Source organism: Aquarana catesbeiana, linkage group LG01 (genome assembly GCF_042186555.1).
Source record: "Aquarana catesbeiana isolate 2022-GZ linkage group LG01, ASM4218655v1, whole genome shotgun sequence".
Taxonomy (NCBI): domain Eukaryota; kingdom Metazoa; phylum Chordata; class Amphibia; order Anura; family Ranidae; genus Aquarana; species Aquarana catesbeiana.
This window is the reverse complement of record NC_133324.1, coordinates 249,915,398-249,931,591: the sequence shown is the minus strand read 5'-3', so window position 1 is coordinate 249,931,591 and position 16,194 is coordinate 249,915,398. Positions and strand designations below refer to the sequence as shown.

Genomic DNA, 16,194 nt, shown 5'->3' with positions numbered 1-16,194 from the left:
CAGCCCCTTCCCTGCCAGTGACATAGGCTTTTAGCAAGGTTTAGAGGCAGGAAAAAAACCCCAGTGCATCCAGGAGCAGCAGCGCTTGGGCAGCTAAAATGCTTGACACTGCTAGAATCTGCTAAACGCTAGTGCTTGAGCATTAATTAATTTCAAGGAGGAGAAGTTTGTGTGTGTGTGTGTGGGGGAGAGGGGGGGGGGGGAGCCATGACCTGGATGGTGGCAGGGTTGCCACCTGTCTGGGATTCATCTGGACAGTTCTGGTTTTTATTCATATGTCCAGGTTTCAGTCCACCTGAATCCCGGGCACAATATTCAGACAGGAATGTGGCTCAGAACAGGGCCTAACAGGAGGGTGAGGGGGCACTGTGTTTACTAAAAATAAATTGCTGTGCGCCGCTAAATTGTCCGGGTTTGGCTTGAAGAAAAAGTGGAAACCCTAGCTGGCGGGTGAGCGAAGCGGTGATCGAACGACGGGGGTGGCTGGCTGGGTGGGGGCCGCCCCCCAAGAAAACTGAGCACCAGGCGCCACTTAGTAGTAGTAGTAGTAGTAGCAGCAATAGCAGCAGCAGCAGCAGTAGTAGTAGTAGTCAGCCCCTCCAGCTCTAGGATCACACTGCGCATTTCCTCTCCCAAAATCCCAGGCTCCTCTTCCTTTCCTTAGCATAAGACGTTAGAACCAAACCTGAAGGGGCCGCTAGGCGGCGCTGTCCCATAGTAGTCTATGGCCGTATCCATGTTCTTATGGCTCAGGGACCGGAGGACCGCGGTTGAACCTTGGTGAGGTTACAGATAATGACGCGCTAGGCTTATATAACAGGATCCGAATTCGGACGTCTCTCTGGAAGTTGGCTCTTTATTTAACCCTATAACGTCTACACATCCCATCTGTGTAACGACACTCCTCTTTATTTGTAGAAACTCCCGTGGTATGAGATGGAGAGGAGTACCTGACGTCCCGTATACACAGCACAGCCGTACATTGATGGATTCATAGACTATTGGCGGTGTGGACGGACTCCGTGCATGTGTTATGTTTACCAGCAATGTGTCAGTATGGCCCCGCCTCTTCCCCTCCCCTGGGCGGGGCCATGCTGACACTGTGGCAGGCTGAAGAGTGAGTGGGGTGAGTTTTGGTAAGCGGACTTAGGGCGGGCCCTTACCTGCCCCTCCGAATAAAACCTGCTCACAGGATGTCTCCAGTGCTGGAGGAGAGGACTGATCACAGGGACACAGAGTGGGAGCTCAGATACCATACACTATGGCCGGTCCCTCCAATAAGAAGTCCATCATCCTCGGGGTGGTCGGCCTACTGCTAGTGGTCTTCGGAGCCGTGCTGGTCTTCGTAGTTCCTGTCATCATGAAGCAACAAGTGGAAAAGGTTGGTGTGTGAGAGTGACAGTGCTGGAAGTTACCAGGAGTGGATGTCACTGAGTCTGGGGATCATGTGTATGACAGCCAATCAGATTCCAGCTTCAGCTTGGTTAGATAAGCTTTTAAATGAAAGATAGAAGTTGGTTGGTCGTCATGTACAGCTGCTCCTCCAGGCTTAGTCATTTCCCTTATGAATGGTGAGATCCCTGTGTGTGAGTATGTATGATCAGATGTCATTCATGGCTGTGGATGGGATGATGGAGGAGGAGGAGGAGGAGGAGGAGGAGGAGGGTGGCATGTTTTCGGAGTAAACACAACTTCAACTGACAGGACCCCGGAGACCTCCTACAACCAGGGGACACGTCCTCACTCCACAGCTGACACCGATGTCCCCCACCCTGGACACACATGTCATTCATCCACACGAGGCACTATTCATTCTCCATGCTCCTTACGTTTTTGGAGTAATCTCTATACACCTGTTGAATGTTATCCCTGTCTGTATGTACAGAGCGCTATATTAATCCCTGTATGTATGTATGTATAGAGAGCTATATTAATCCCCTGTATGTATAGAGGGCTATATTAATCCCCTGTATGTATGTATGTATAGAGAGCTATATTAATCCCCTGTATGTATAGAGGGCTATATTAATCCCCTGTATGTATGTATGCATGTATAGAGGGCTATATTAAATCCTTGTCTATACAATGATCTGTATGTGTAGGGTGATCTATATTCTCCTTGTATGTACAGGTGAACTGTATTATTCCTATATGGACAGTGATCTGTATGTACACAGAGCTATCTTAATCCTTGTATGTGCAGCGAGTGATCTGTATGTACAGGTGATATATGAATATTATAGGTACCAGTTGAGATATACTAATCCTATATGGACAGTGAGCTGTATGTACAGAGTGCTATAAGAATCCTTGTATGTACAGGAGAACTGTACTGTCCTTATAGGTACATTGTTCTCTATAGACAGTGTGACATCATTCATATAATCATTGTGTAACCTCTCTATAGACTCCTATCAGCATAATGTGCTCATGACTTTGAACTTCAATTAAGTACTTAGATAACCGTGTACATTGTACAGCCTTTCAAAGTCTTCTATCCTAATCCTGGTTTACATGATCTGTTCGCTCATTGTCCTACAGAGTATCTGACTTCTATAGCTAGTCGTGGTCACATGCTGCTCTTCTTCAGAAGTAACTGGGCATTCATCACAATCACACCAAGAAATGTATAGACTCATTCTGAACGTTGCAGTTGCACCATTTAAGGGCTCATGCACACTGGCCATTTTTACAGCTGCTCCTATGGGTGTCTAGCAGGGTTTTTTTTTTTTCTCTGCTTCTAAACGCCCTTCCATATTAGCCTATGTCTCCATGCACACATAGGCTTTTAGCAAGGTTTAGAGGCAGGAAAAAAACCCCAGTGCATTCAGGAGCAGCAGTGCCTGGGCAGCTAAAATGCTTGACACTGCTAGAAGCTGCTAAACACTAGTGCTTGATCATTAGTTTCAATGGCCAGAATAAATTATTCTGGCCAATGAAATTATTTCACTCCGAAGCGCTTGATGTATGTAAAAGCTTTAGACACTTTTACAAGTGTCAGACTTATTATTATTTTTTTTTTTTTTTTTTTTTCTGTAAAACCTCTGCTGGCTTCTAGAAGAGTTTAAAAAAAGTGTATGAGGCCTAAAGGAGTAGTATGTGTGTGGCCAGAAGTCACAGGTGTTTATGTACAGATGTGGAGTACTAATTGATAGGCTGACGTGTCATGGCTACAGACTTCCAAGGATGGGTGAGCATCCTTGGGCACAGACCGTCTGCGTTCAGGACCCTGGAGGAATGTGTACACTTAGATGTACATACGGCTGTGGCATTTGTCAGCCTGTTGTTAATTGTACAGGCTGCTGGTCTCATCTGTCTGCAAACCCCTGTGGTGCAGAAATCCTCCTCCTTTGCTGTTGTGTGAGTTTGGACTTGATCATTACAAAATCCTATAATACAAGCGTGTCCCTAATGTGTGCAATAGACACAAGGGGGTGGGGGCCTATAATGCACTCACAGCACCCATTAGGGATTAAGTTAGAGAAGTGCTCCTTGTTGTGCTATCCTTGCAGGTGTGTTCCACTTTACAGCAGTAGCTCAGGAGATCTGGCACAGCAACCATCTTCTGCAGTGCTAGCAATATACTCATTAAAGCAGAGTTCCAGTCTTTTTGTCCTACACCGCCACGATGAGGTATGTCCTCTACGGCTTTATATCTGCCCCTTCTGATCCCCGCTGCCTTCTGGGACCTGTGTGCATCCCAGAAGTTGACAGGCCCCATCAGTAAGTGCAGCGCGACTCACGCATGCGCAGTAGGAAACCAGCTGTGAAGCCTGAAGGTTTCCCTTAGTTGCAATACAGGCACCTGCACCTGGGCAGATGGTCCATGATCTGATTGGCTGCGTCCAATGGACACACCCATCACAGATTTTCCCCAATGTGTGCCCACGGTGGCGCGTGGCTTCTGGGAGGCCATACATGGATGCCCTCCCGGCAATTTAGGCCCGCGCTGTAGCCATCTTTCAGCTTTAGCACAGATGCGAGGTAGTTAAAATCTCAGAGGCCTGGGTGCATGTGAATTCATAACGTGCACTGACAGGTTGGACAATTTTCCTTGAAGGGGGGGAAAAAAGTGATTGAAATGGGGTTGGACTGATGGAAGTGCTAAAATACAAGGCCATTCTGCTCAATACATTCATAAAGTGGACCTTCACTAAAAGCTCCATTCGGTTTTGTTTTAATTCAGCAGCTACAAAAAGTGTAGCTGCTGACTTTTGCTAAACACTTACCCGTCCCATGGTCCAGCGGTGTGGCCGTCCGAGCCCTTGGTTCTCTTACACCGGCATCAAGTGTGGGCACAAAAAAAGCACACCCTAACAAAAATGAATAGGATTTTCATGGTACCACAACCCAGTATAAATGTTCCTAGTACATATTTAAGATACCACATGTACATCTTGGTCTAATACAGGTGCATCCACTGTATGGTACAATTAGAGACCGTTAAATGATGTTCTCCCCACATTTGAATATCATACATGCGGCATTGCTTGCAAATTCAACGCATTTCACAGGACAAAAGCCTGCTTCATCAGGGCAAAAACAATTAGACCCTGTTTATACTGTGGTGCTTTTCAGGCACTTTTGCACTAAAAATAGCATCTGAAAACTGCTTCCCATTCTTTTCAATGGAAGCTTTCACACTGGAGCGGTACACTGGTTGGGCGGTGCAAAAAATCCTGCAAGCAGTATCTTTAGGGCATGTTTGGAGAGTTTTAAAAAGCGCCTCAAATGCCCCTGTCCATTGAAATGAATGGGAAGCTCTTCAAAAGCGCCACAACGGCTCTTTTTTTTTTTTTTTTTTTTTTTTGTCACGTTACTGACAATAAGGTCTAACTTGTCTTATGATTTGGACCTGTGAAAATGCATGGCAAGTCACACCGGTGTGAATGAGGGCTTAGGCTGTATGTAGCTGCCCTGAGAGCCCTTATAACATTGGGTAAATTTGCATTTTTCTTTACTATATAGGGGTAGCCATCTAGAAAATGCCATATAATGCAACTGGAGGTTTTTACTGGCACTAGACTTTTTTCATGAATGTCTGGCTGTAGATGGGTTATACAAGAGCTGCTCTGCATGGAAGCAGGAAAACATGCTTTGCCCTAATGCACCCAATCTATGCTCTGTAAATGTATTCAGCAATGGGTTGTATCAGTAGTCCATGTTCAGTCTCACAGGAGCTGCTGCGCACAGTGGTCCCAGACCTTCTCCTGCTGTTCTGCAGGAGCTAGCAACAGGAAAAACTGATTTCAAACACATAACTTCCAACTGTCCCTGATTTCGAGGGACTGTCCCTCATTCCTCATTTGTCCCTCATTTTGGTCTGATCTATATAGATGTATATAAAATGCACTTTTTATCTATCAAAAAGTGTTTTCCAGAGCTAAACCTTTCATCTGATTTCTAAATTGCTGCATTTGTAAATCTCAAAAGCCAATGTAAAGGAATAGTAGTGGTAAAAAGCACTTGTGGGTTTAACCAACCTTCTTTTTTTTTTTTTTTTTTTTTTTTTGTACAATTCTCCTTTAAGAGGGTGTGGCAGGGGGTGTGTCCTATGCCTGCATACTTTTGCTGATAGGTGTCCCTCATTCCCATCTCAAAAAGTTGGGAGGTGTGCAAATGCGTGCCTTCTCTAATCTATCCAGAGCACAGACGAGTTATAATATTTTATGCCAGCCTTTATAGAAGAAAATGTTCTGGTCTCCTGTATGGAGGAAAAATGGTGTAATGCTCATAAGTGCCAATTCCAAACTTCTAGTTCAGCCAAAAGCTGCACCTAGTACAAGGTTTGCCTTTATGTGAATTTTTCTGAGGAGTTTGTGTACAGGGATTGCTTTCACAAGTTGGTGTAAAAACAAGGGTGGATAGCACTTGTGCTCATTACAGGGGAATGTTGTACAATTTCGGCCACAGTGGGCATGTAAGATGTGACATCTGAGAGGAGGCATTTTTTTTTTTTTTTTATGTGATCAGTAGTAAATTAACTCCATCCCACATCCTGTGTGGCGAGGAGCCGAGTCGTATGCTTTCTAGCAAAATGGCCGCCTAATGTAAAGTATAAATGTAATTCTATAAAAATGGTGGCGGCACATATGTCTTCTAAGTGTTTTATATCTGCCATTACAATCTCTGTAGCGTCTCCATTAAAGTGGTTGTAAACCTCAGACATCGAATAAGCAAAGCATATCCTATAGTGTGTATTTTATTTATTTTTTTTCAATCCAGAGCACGAAGTGTCATATTTCTGCTGCTTCATTCCTCTGGTATCTGCATAAGTCACTTCTGACAATTTTTCCTGATGCCCAGAGATAAAGGTGACAGGGGAGGGACCTCCAGCACACAGCCTTTGGTTGACCACCTCAGTTCTGTTGCTGTGCGGGGGTGGGTATCCATGAGCTCTGAGTTCTCATTGGGCTCCGGATAGTGTAACTTTAGCTCCCCACCCCCTGCTTTGACAGCTTGGACAAGCTTTATTTTTATTTTTTGAATAATTTTAGCATTGAACAAGATCAAATCAAGGGTAAAAACATAAAAGGGAAATGAGATGGGATAAAATAAAAGGGGAGACAGTAACAGTTTGGTTATACAGAGAATAACAATTCCAGGAGTCGTCACTCGCATCCTAGGTAACAATTATTAGTTATTATAGTGCCAAGGTAGCTCTTGGCTTCTCTATCAAACCCAGGGGGACTCTCCTATGTCCCGGACATTCGGTCCCAGTGGACTTGTCTCTTCTCTCCACTGAAAGAAGGGCGAAGAGACCCCCTTCTCTGCGAAGTACATTAAAATGTGCATAAAGCTCACAGAAAATGAATCTCTATTGACATGAGTTACTATGACTAGTCTCCCATTCACACTCCAAGAATGTAGTTGAAGTGTCCACACCTGGTTCACAGCTACTTAAATGTGGCACCCGATTAGACGACATTGGACAGGTTACAGTCTGACAAGGCTAGTTGTTTAAATGTGTGGGGTCTGCCAGTGTTGGCAAAGCTATGTCTAGGCTGGAGGAAGTTGAGGTTGATCCAGATGCATGCTCCCTCCAACCCGCCCATATGGATTCAAACCTCTCCTGCTTGTCTTTACAGGTGGCAAGCCATTCCTCCGCTTCCATGATCTCCCTCACCTTCCCCATCCACTCCATTTCTCTTGGGACCCGTGAGCTTTTCCAATGAACCACTATGAGGTGCTTAGCAGCACTGAGAAGGTGAGGGAGAGCACTGCGTTTAAAGCAAGAGAGGTATATGGGGAACTGGGAGAAGGAATTTGGGGGAGTTGGGAAGGTCTATCTCAAGGCCTTCCAAGACATGTTTGCACACCATAGCCCAAAAAACGCTGAATTAGGGGGCACTCCCACCGTATATGTTGGAAAGTGCCGCTCTGACCAGTCTATCCAGCATACATCAGGATGTGTGGGGTATATTTTTGATAAGTTTGTGAGGACACGATACCTGGTCAGCAACTTGTAGTTATTCTCTTGAACCTTGGACTCTACTGAGCTAGTATGGGTCAGGTAGTACAGCTGTTTCAATTGTTCTTTAGAAAACTCACATTGAAGATCAGGCTCCCATTAACTAATGAAATATGGTTTAGGCATTGATTTATTTTTAATACATCATGGGACACAGTCAGGCTAATATTACTTTGCTGGGTTATACTCCATCATTAGGTGAGTGGACAGTGGTAGATCAAAGGTCTTCAGACAGGAAGTGATCCCCTATATAACCCCTCCCATACAGGAAGTACTTTAGTTTTTTATCAGTGTCTGCAAGGTGGATGGCATGAGCTCTCTGAGCTCCAGGTCTTTAGTCCCACAAACTGTTCCAAAAATGGATCAAGGGATTGACCGATCGGATCCATTTGACACAGGCTTTTATGCTTAGATAAATGGTACCTGAGCCTCGCAAAGAAGACTCAAGATCCATAGGTTTTGGCTGTAACATGGCCTTCGGCCGCTAGACCCTGCGGAGTGGAAATCCTGAAAGGGGTTACATAGTTACATAGTAGGTGAGGTTGAAAAAAGACACAAGTCCATCAAGTCCAACCTATGTGTGTGATTATGTGTCAGTATTACATTACATATCCCTGTATATTGCGGTCATTCAGGTGATTATCTAATAGTTTCTTGAAGCTATCAATGCTCCCCGCTGAGACCACCGCCTGTGGAAGGGAATTCCACATCCTTGCCGCTCTTACAGTAAAGAACCCTCTACGTAGTTTAAGGTTAAACCTCTTTTCTTCTAATTGTAATGAGTGGCCACGAGTCTTATTAAACTCTCTTCTGCGAAAAAGTTTTATCCCTATTGTGGGGTCACCAGTACAGTATTTGTAAACTTAAATCATAGCCCCTCTCAAGCGTCTCTTCTCCAGAGAGAATAAGTTCAGTGCTCGCAACCTTTCCTCATAACTAAGATCCTCCAGACCCTTTATTAGCTTTGTTGCCCTTCTTTGTACTCGCTCCATTTCCAGTACGTCCCTCCTGAGGACTGGTGCCCAGAACTGGACAGCATACTCCAGGTGCGGGCGGACCAGAGTCTTGTAGAGCGGGAGAATTATCGTTTTATCTCTGCAGTTGATCCCCCTTTTAATGCATGCCAATATTCTGTTTGCTTTATTAGCAGCAGCTTGGCATTGCATGCCATTGCTGAGCCTATCATCCACTAGGACCCCCAGGTCCTTTTCCATCCTAGATTCCCCCAGAGGTTCTCCCCCCAGTGTATAGATTGCATTCATATTTTTGCCACCCAAATGCATTATTTTACATTTTTCTACATTGAACCTCATTTGCCATGTAGTTGCCCACCCCATTAATTTGTTCAGGTCTTTTTGCAAGATTTCCACATCCTGCGGAGAAGTTATTGCCCTGCTTAGCTTAGTATCGTCTGTAAATACAGAGATTGAACTGTTTATCCCATCCTCCAGGTCGTTTATGAACAAATTAAATAGGATTGGTCCCAGCACAGAACCCTGGGGAACCCCACTACCCACCCCTGACCATTCTGAGTACTCCCCATTTATCACCACCCTCTGAACTCGCCCTTGTAGCCAGTTTTCAATCCATGTACTCACCCTATGGTCCATGCCAACGCACCTTATTTTGTACAGTAAACGTTTATGGGGAACTGTGTCAAATGCTTTTGCAAAATCCAGATACACCACGTCTACGGGCCTTCCTTTATCCAGATGGCAACTCACCTCCTCATAGAAGGTTAATAAATTGGTTTGGTTTGGCAAGAACGATTCTTCATGAATCCATGCTGATTACTGCTAATGATATCATTCTTATTACTAAAATCTTGTATATAGTCCCTTATCATCCCCTCCAAGAGTTTACATACTATTGATGTTAGGGTAACTGGTCTGTAATTCCCAGGGATGTTTTTTGGGCCCTTTTTAAATATTGGTGCTACATTGGCTTTTCTCCAATCAGCTGGTACCATTCCAGTCAATAGACTGTCTGTAAAAATGAGGAACAACGGTCTGGCAATCACCTGACTGAGTTCCCTAAGTACCCTCGGATGCAAGCCATCTGGTCCCGGTGATTTATTAATGTTAAGTTTCTCAAGTCTAATTTTAATTCCGTCCTCTGTTACCCATGTAGGTGCTTCCTGTGTTGTGTCATGAGGATAAACACTGCAGTTTTGGTTACTGAAGCCCCCCGATTCACTTGTGAAGACTGAGGAGAAGAATAAATTCAATACCTTTGCCATCTCCCCATCCTTTGTAACCAGATGTCCTTCCTCATTCTTTATGGGGCCAATATGGTCTGTCCTCCCTTTTTTACTGTTTACATACTTAAAGAATTTCTTGGGATTTTTTTTGCTCTCCTCCGCTATGTGTCTTTCATGTTCTATCTTAGCCATCCTAATTGCACCCTTACATTTCTTATTGTAATGTTGTAGTGTTGTAAAGGTAAAAATTTTTTCACCTTAATGCATTCTATGCATTAAGGTGAAAAAACTTTTGACAATACCGCCGCCCCCAGCCCCCCGTTTTACTTACCTTAATCTTCGCTGCTCGTTCTCGTCATCTTCATTGCAGCTCAGCCTGGTCGCTGATTGGCTGCAGTGGATGGATTGAAAGCAGCGCAGCCATTGGCTCGCGCTGCTGTCAATCACATCCGATGGCGCGCCGGGGGGCGGGGCCGAGTGATACAGCGAGCGGCTATAGCCGCCAGCTGTATCACGGGAGCGCGCCCGCAAGCACTCACCACCATGCGAGGGAGCTCGCACTAAGGTGGTTAATGCTTGCGGGGAGGAGCTGAAACAGCCGCCGAGGGACCCCAGAAGACCAGGTTCGGGGCCACTCTGTGCAGAACGAGCTGCACAGTGAAGGTAAGTATAACATGTTTGTTATTTAAAAAAAAAAAAAAAAAAAAAAAATTTACCTTTACAACCCCTTGAACACTACAGTGCTAAAGCATTTCCTGCAGGGTGCTGTACAGGTCCAAGGGAGTGGACCCTAAACATGAAAGGGTACCCTGTCTTTGAAGGTCCAAGTGACAGGAACCCACTGTGAAGGGTGAAGATTGGGCCCTTAGCTTCTATGTGGCCCTGCGCCTGGACAAGAAAGTGAAACCACTTTTTTTTTTTTTTTTTTTTTTTTTTTTTAATTGTGGGGTGTGCCAGTGATTGTAACAATCAGTCAAGCTAGCTAAAGGCTGGACACCTGTGTGCGGTGACCATACGGGGAAGTTCTGGGCTAGCTGTGGGTGTTTGCAAAGTGTACCTTTTTGTTGCTTGTGTCTGGCTGTTTTTTACCTCTATGATGGTGCACTATTTCGCCTTAGTTTGCCATGGCGCACGTGTGTTCGCAGGAGTGCCGTTGGGCTCAGCAGTTGTTTGTTTGGCAGCCATCCCGCAAATGCACCGTAGCCTTTATCTGGGCGCATGAAAATTTGCATTGTACATGAATACAGTCACGCCCATTCGCCGGGACCGCGCACATGCATAGAACACACCCAGCTTATTTAAGCTGCGCAGGCCAAGCATGTGGTGCTTTGAGAAGGCAGCTGTGGGACACAGAGCAGGCTCTGACCAAACACTTGCAGTGGTTTATTTTTCCTTACCTGGGTCATGTGAGTCACCAGGTGTTGCTTGGCAGGCTAAAGGTGCTTAGCAGGATTGTTGCATAGGGGCTTGGTGAGCCCTATTAAAGGGTCTCCCTTCTGAGGTGTTTTAATTGCACCCAAGTACTTTGTTTGCAGGCATTGAATGTCTTCCAAAAAGAGGAACGAGACTAACACCACAGGGAAGGTCGCACCTGTGTCATCAGTAGTTCCTGATGAACCTAGTCATATCCCTAGTGTTGTATCTCCCTGAAAGACCAGAGGCTCCCGCACAATCTGAGCCACTGCGCCTATCTGGTGTTGTGCCTATGGTCAACGCTGCTGCTTCACTCTTTATCACTAAGGATGACCCATCCTCTAGCCGGGTTAGAGCACAGGATTGCCAGCATGATTGCCTCCATCCCGCAGGGTAGGGTAGCAGGAAGTGTGACAGATCCCAGCCCACCCCCGGAGTCTCCTCGTCTGGAGCAGGAATGGGTTGAGGATGGGGCAGAGCTTAAAGCTCAGGATTCGGTGGAGTGCCCGGCAGATGAGTCTGCTTCCAAGCAATCTGAACAAGAAGATATCCACTTGATGTCTGCCTCTCAGTCAGAGGTTTTTGATCCTGACTCTGACTGAAATGGTTTGTTCTACTTTTAAGTTGCCTCTTAAAAGTAGAGGTGACTGAGCCCCCCCCCCCCCCCCCCCGGTCCTCTTTTGGATCTGAGACTTTTTCAGGTCACACAGACTTTCCTGCTACACCCCCTGTTAGAATAGGCGGTGTATGCTGATTGGGAACATCCTGGCAGGACTTTTTTGTCTCCTAAAAGGCCTTTTCTTTTATATCCCACGGATGAAACGTTTGTTAAAAAATGGAGCATGCCAGCCATAGGTGCAGCAGTCTCTTCCTTTAAACAAGAACTTAACTTGTCCGGTAGATAATGCACAGGGCTTGAAAGACCCTGTTGACAAGAAATTGGAATTATTATTAACCTCAGGCGGTTTTCCTGAGTGTGGCTCGGGGGTAAAATTTCAGTTTCAGTACCATTCAGCGGTAACCCCGAGCCACACTCGGGATTGCATTGTAGGATCCTAGTGTGGTATACTTGCCTTTTTTTTTTTTTTTTTCCCCTCCCCACCCCCGCTGTGTCTGCAGGCTCTGTCCTCCGCCCGAAGCCTCTGTGCCAGGCTCTGTTCCCTGCAAGTTTCGCAACACACGGGGCGGAGCCCGGCGATAAATAAAAAAAAAAAAAAATCATAACACTGTAATATTACAGTACTGTATGAAGTTATTTCACATCCCTTTTGTCCATAGGTGTGTGTGTGTGTATAGATCGTTCGTTCTGCCTGGAAACTGGAGATTGTCCATAGCAACCAAAAAGTGTCCCTTTACGTCAGAAGGGGTTTTAGACCAGCTAGAAAACAGCGATAGTAAATTAGAACACTTGCAGAATTGAGCGATAGTGAATCGTGGGGAAATTCATTTTATTTTTTTTTATAATCATTTATATTTATTATATTATAATTTATGATTTTGTGTTTCAAATGTTATCATACCTGGGATATCTACTAGACTTGTTTGGACAGATATAAGTGTGTTATTGCTAAGAATTACAGGCCTACAATATAAAATGCAAAATAATTGTACCGCTTTGATATGCAGAAATCTGACATAATCATACCGCCAGGGAGGTTAAAAGCTTCCTTTTTCCTTGGCCAGTTCAGCTATTCACCCAGCTGTTGCAGTAATTGATGTTTGCCAGTCTGTAAAGAATCGGGTCCATTGGCCTGATAAGCCTAACCAGTAGGATGATCTGCCTGAAAATAAGACCAATATTCCTCAAGTCCTGTGTTTTGCTGTTGATGCTTTAAAGGATTCAATACAGCAGGTTTCTTGTCTGTACATATGCGCAGACTTTTATGGCTTAAGAACTACTCAGCCGAGCTTCCTTGTAAAAAATGTTTGGCTGGTTTCCCATTTAATGGGGAGCGTTTATTTGTTGATCACTTGGACAAATATATCCAAAAGATTTCCGGAGGGAAGAGTTCTCTACTTCCTGTGAAGAAAAGCACCAAACGTCCCTTGTTTTAAAAACCCAGGGACTGACTCCTCAAATGTCTCGACGTCAGGGTGGTTCCGCCACCAACAGGGCCAGAAAAGGCCCTGGGTCAAATTCTCCTAAAACTAGCACCAAGCTCTCCTTTTGAGGGGATGCCCCCACTCTATTGGGTGGGTGAGGGAAGGCTGCTGCACTTTGCGAACATTTGGAAACAACAATTCAGGACGAGTGGGTCACCTCAATTTATATCTCGCGGTTACAAGCTGGAGTTACGAGGGGTGCCCCCTCAGGTTTCTAAGATCCAGCGTTCCCTTGGATCCTCCAAAAAGAAACTTATTGCTTCAGGCACTACATCTAGCGCATCAAGGAGTGACTGTAGCAGTTCTGGTATCTGAAAGGGGAACAGGGTTTTACTTATTTACGGTTCAGAAACCAAATGGAGGACACATGGCCCATTTTGGACTTAAGATCCCTGAATAAGTATCTTTTGATACAGTCCTCTTTGGATGGAGTCTGTCAGCTCAGTAGTAACCTCACTCCAGAGGGGAGACTTTTTAGCCTCCTTCGATATAAAGTATGCAAACCTATCTTTCAGCCTCATCAGAGGTTCCTACGTTTTGCAGTAGAGGGATCATTTTCAGTTTGTGGTTCTACCCTTCGGGCTTGCTACAGCTCCCCGGGTGTTCACACTGGTCCTAGCACCAGTACTGGGTCTTTTAAGGGCCCAAGGGATCCTGGTGCTCGGGTATCTAAGATATTTAGGTCTGATTCTCAACACTGTCCAAGCAAGAGTTTTCTTGCCATCCTTCAGGGCACAGATCCTTACGGATCAGGTGCGTCAGATAAGGGGCACCAGACAACCCTCCACTCGGCTCTGTATGAGTCTTCTAGGGAGGATGGTATCATCCTTTTGAGGCCGTGCCCTATGCTCAGTTCCATTCCAGGCCTTTACAACAAGACATCTTGTTGGCTTGGAACGGAGGAAGAAAAGCCCTGGATTATCCAATGTGCTTAAGCCTAAAATGGTGGTTGCAGGATCAGAACCAGAAAATCCTTTCTCCTGGTAACTTGGAGAGTACTGACTACAGATGCCAGTCTCTCAGGCTGGGGAGCGACCCTAGACGGGCTCACAGCTCAGGGAAAATGGTCAGGGACAGGGCAGACCCTGCCCATAAACATCTTAGAATTACAGACAGCACGTCTGGCCCTACGGTCCTGGATGGTGGAGCTTCAGGATTGCCCCATCAGTGTTCAGTCCAACAATGCCACAGCAGTGGCCTATATAAACCACCAAGGCGGTATCAGGAGTCGCTCAGCTCTGAAGGAGGTGAACTACGTACTACCCTGGGCAGAGGGGCATGTGCCAATTATATCGGCAGGCCATATCCTGGGAGTAGAGAAGTGGAAGGCAGATTATCTCAGCCGCCAACAGATCTGACCCGGGGAATGGTCCCTACACCCAGAGGTGTTCCAGGAAATTTTGCCAACGTTGGGGATGGCCAGAGGTTGACCTACTGGCATCCAGGTTCAACAAGCTACAGCAGTTTGTGTCTTGAACAAGAGCTCCTTTGGCAATTGGAGCAGATGCTCTGATGGCTCCATGGAGCCAGTATTCCCTGGTTTATGCTTTCCCTCCTATCCCTCTCCTTCCACATTTTGTTGCGGAGGATTCAGAGGGGGTTCCAGTCATTCTGGTGGCACCAGCCTGGCTCAGAAGTCCCTGGTTCCTGGAGATTGTGAGACTGACAATAGACTGGCCATGGACGCTTCCACATTGCCCAGATCTACTGTCTCAAGGTCCTATATTCTAAGGTCCTATATATTTTACAGCCTCTAAATTTGATGGCATGGCTATTGAAGCCAGGGTGTTAAAGGACCGTGGCATCTCGGGACCAGTGATGTCTACTCTAGTGAATGCTAGAAAAGCTGTCGCTAGGAAGATTTATCATAAGGTCTGGAAGACTTGTATTGTTTGGTGTGAAGCCAGGAAATGGCATCCTTGGAAATATGTGATTGGGAAAATTTTCTTTTTTTTCCCTTAGTCAGCTGTGGACATTCCAGGTGAAGCTCTGGGATGCTGTTAATCCCCAGTGGAAGCTGCGGTAGTGTCCATTGGTGAGGAGCTGCTGAGGCACACGTCTCTGTCCAGGTCACGCCCCCCGGACAAGCTTTAAAATTTCTGCACTTTGCACTTCTGTATCGAAGACTGCAGATAAAAAACAAGTACACCTTTTTAAGTAGGAGGATTTTTTTTCTGTATCACTGGAGGCCAGTCACTTCACTGGGTATATAAAGGTTTACAACCACTTAAAATGGGTAACCTTTTAATGTGGGAGACTACCTAGATAAAACTTTGAACATCAACCCAAACAGACAGGTTTCTGTATTAGTTGTTAGTTTACAATTTTTAGTTCCTGTAACATGGTCAGCATAACACATTATTCCATAGCCAAAAATATGTGGCAAAATACATTTGAGCATGAACATCTGTACCCTAATCCTATTCTTGCACATGTATATTTTCCCTATGAAAATTGGCTATGGTGGTGGTCTTTAGATGCAATTAGAGAGGCACCAAAATTTTGGCTGCAGAAACATTGGCCGACAATTGTATTATCTGCATTTTGCTGATGAGAGAGAAAAATGTGCCAATAATGACACAGAAAACGCACACTATTTTGCCACCATTTTTCTGTGTTTTTAATAGGTCATGTGATTCGAACCGCATCAAAAATGTAACATGGGTGCGTTATGTGTTCTTGCTGCATTTCAACGGGGAGATTCATTTCTGGTGTAGGTGTGTGTGGTGTTTTTACTTGATTAAAAAAAAAGACCCGCACATGGGAGTCATCCAAGATTTAAAGTAAAAAAATGGATATAAATGGCCAAAATAACTGCCTTAGAGCAACCTCCTTTTTATCATTGAGTTGATTTATAAAGCACAGATTATATGGCCTTTGCCATATACAGTGGTACATTTTGCTCTAAAGGGTTGCCTCAGTATGGGTAATTCTTCCTGTGTTTTGGCCAGAATATGGTACTGATGGGACTTTTACAGTTGTTGTTTTCTGGTCCCCTAACCCCTTC

At 45.2% G+C, this 16,194-nt stretch overlaps 1 protein-coding gene across 2 annotated transcripts in view; it reads left to right on the top strand.

Moving 5' to 3' along the window:
* Positions 1 to 1,080: 1,080 nt before the first annotated feature.
* The window catches only part of SCARB1 (scavenger receptor class B member 1), a 164,073-nt gene continuing 148,959 nt past the window's right edge, over positions 1,081 to 16,194 (top strand). Inside the window, exon 1 of one of the 2 annotated variants that reach the window (XM_073627855.1) lies at positions 1,081 to 1,381. In XM_073627855.1, coding sequence (XP_073483956.1) covers positions 1,262 to 1,381 — 120 coding nt within the window. In that variant the 5' untranslated portion in view covers positions 1,081 to 1,261. The remainder of the gene's footprint in view (positions 1,382 to 16,194) is intronic. The other variant, XM_073627845.1, reaches the window with a different exon arrangement.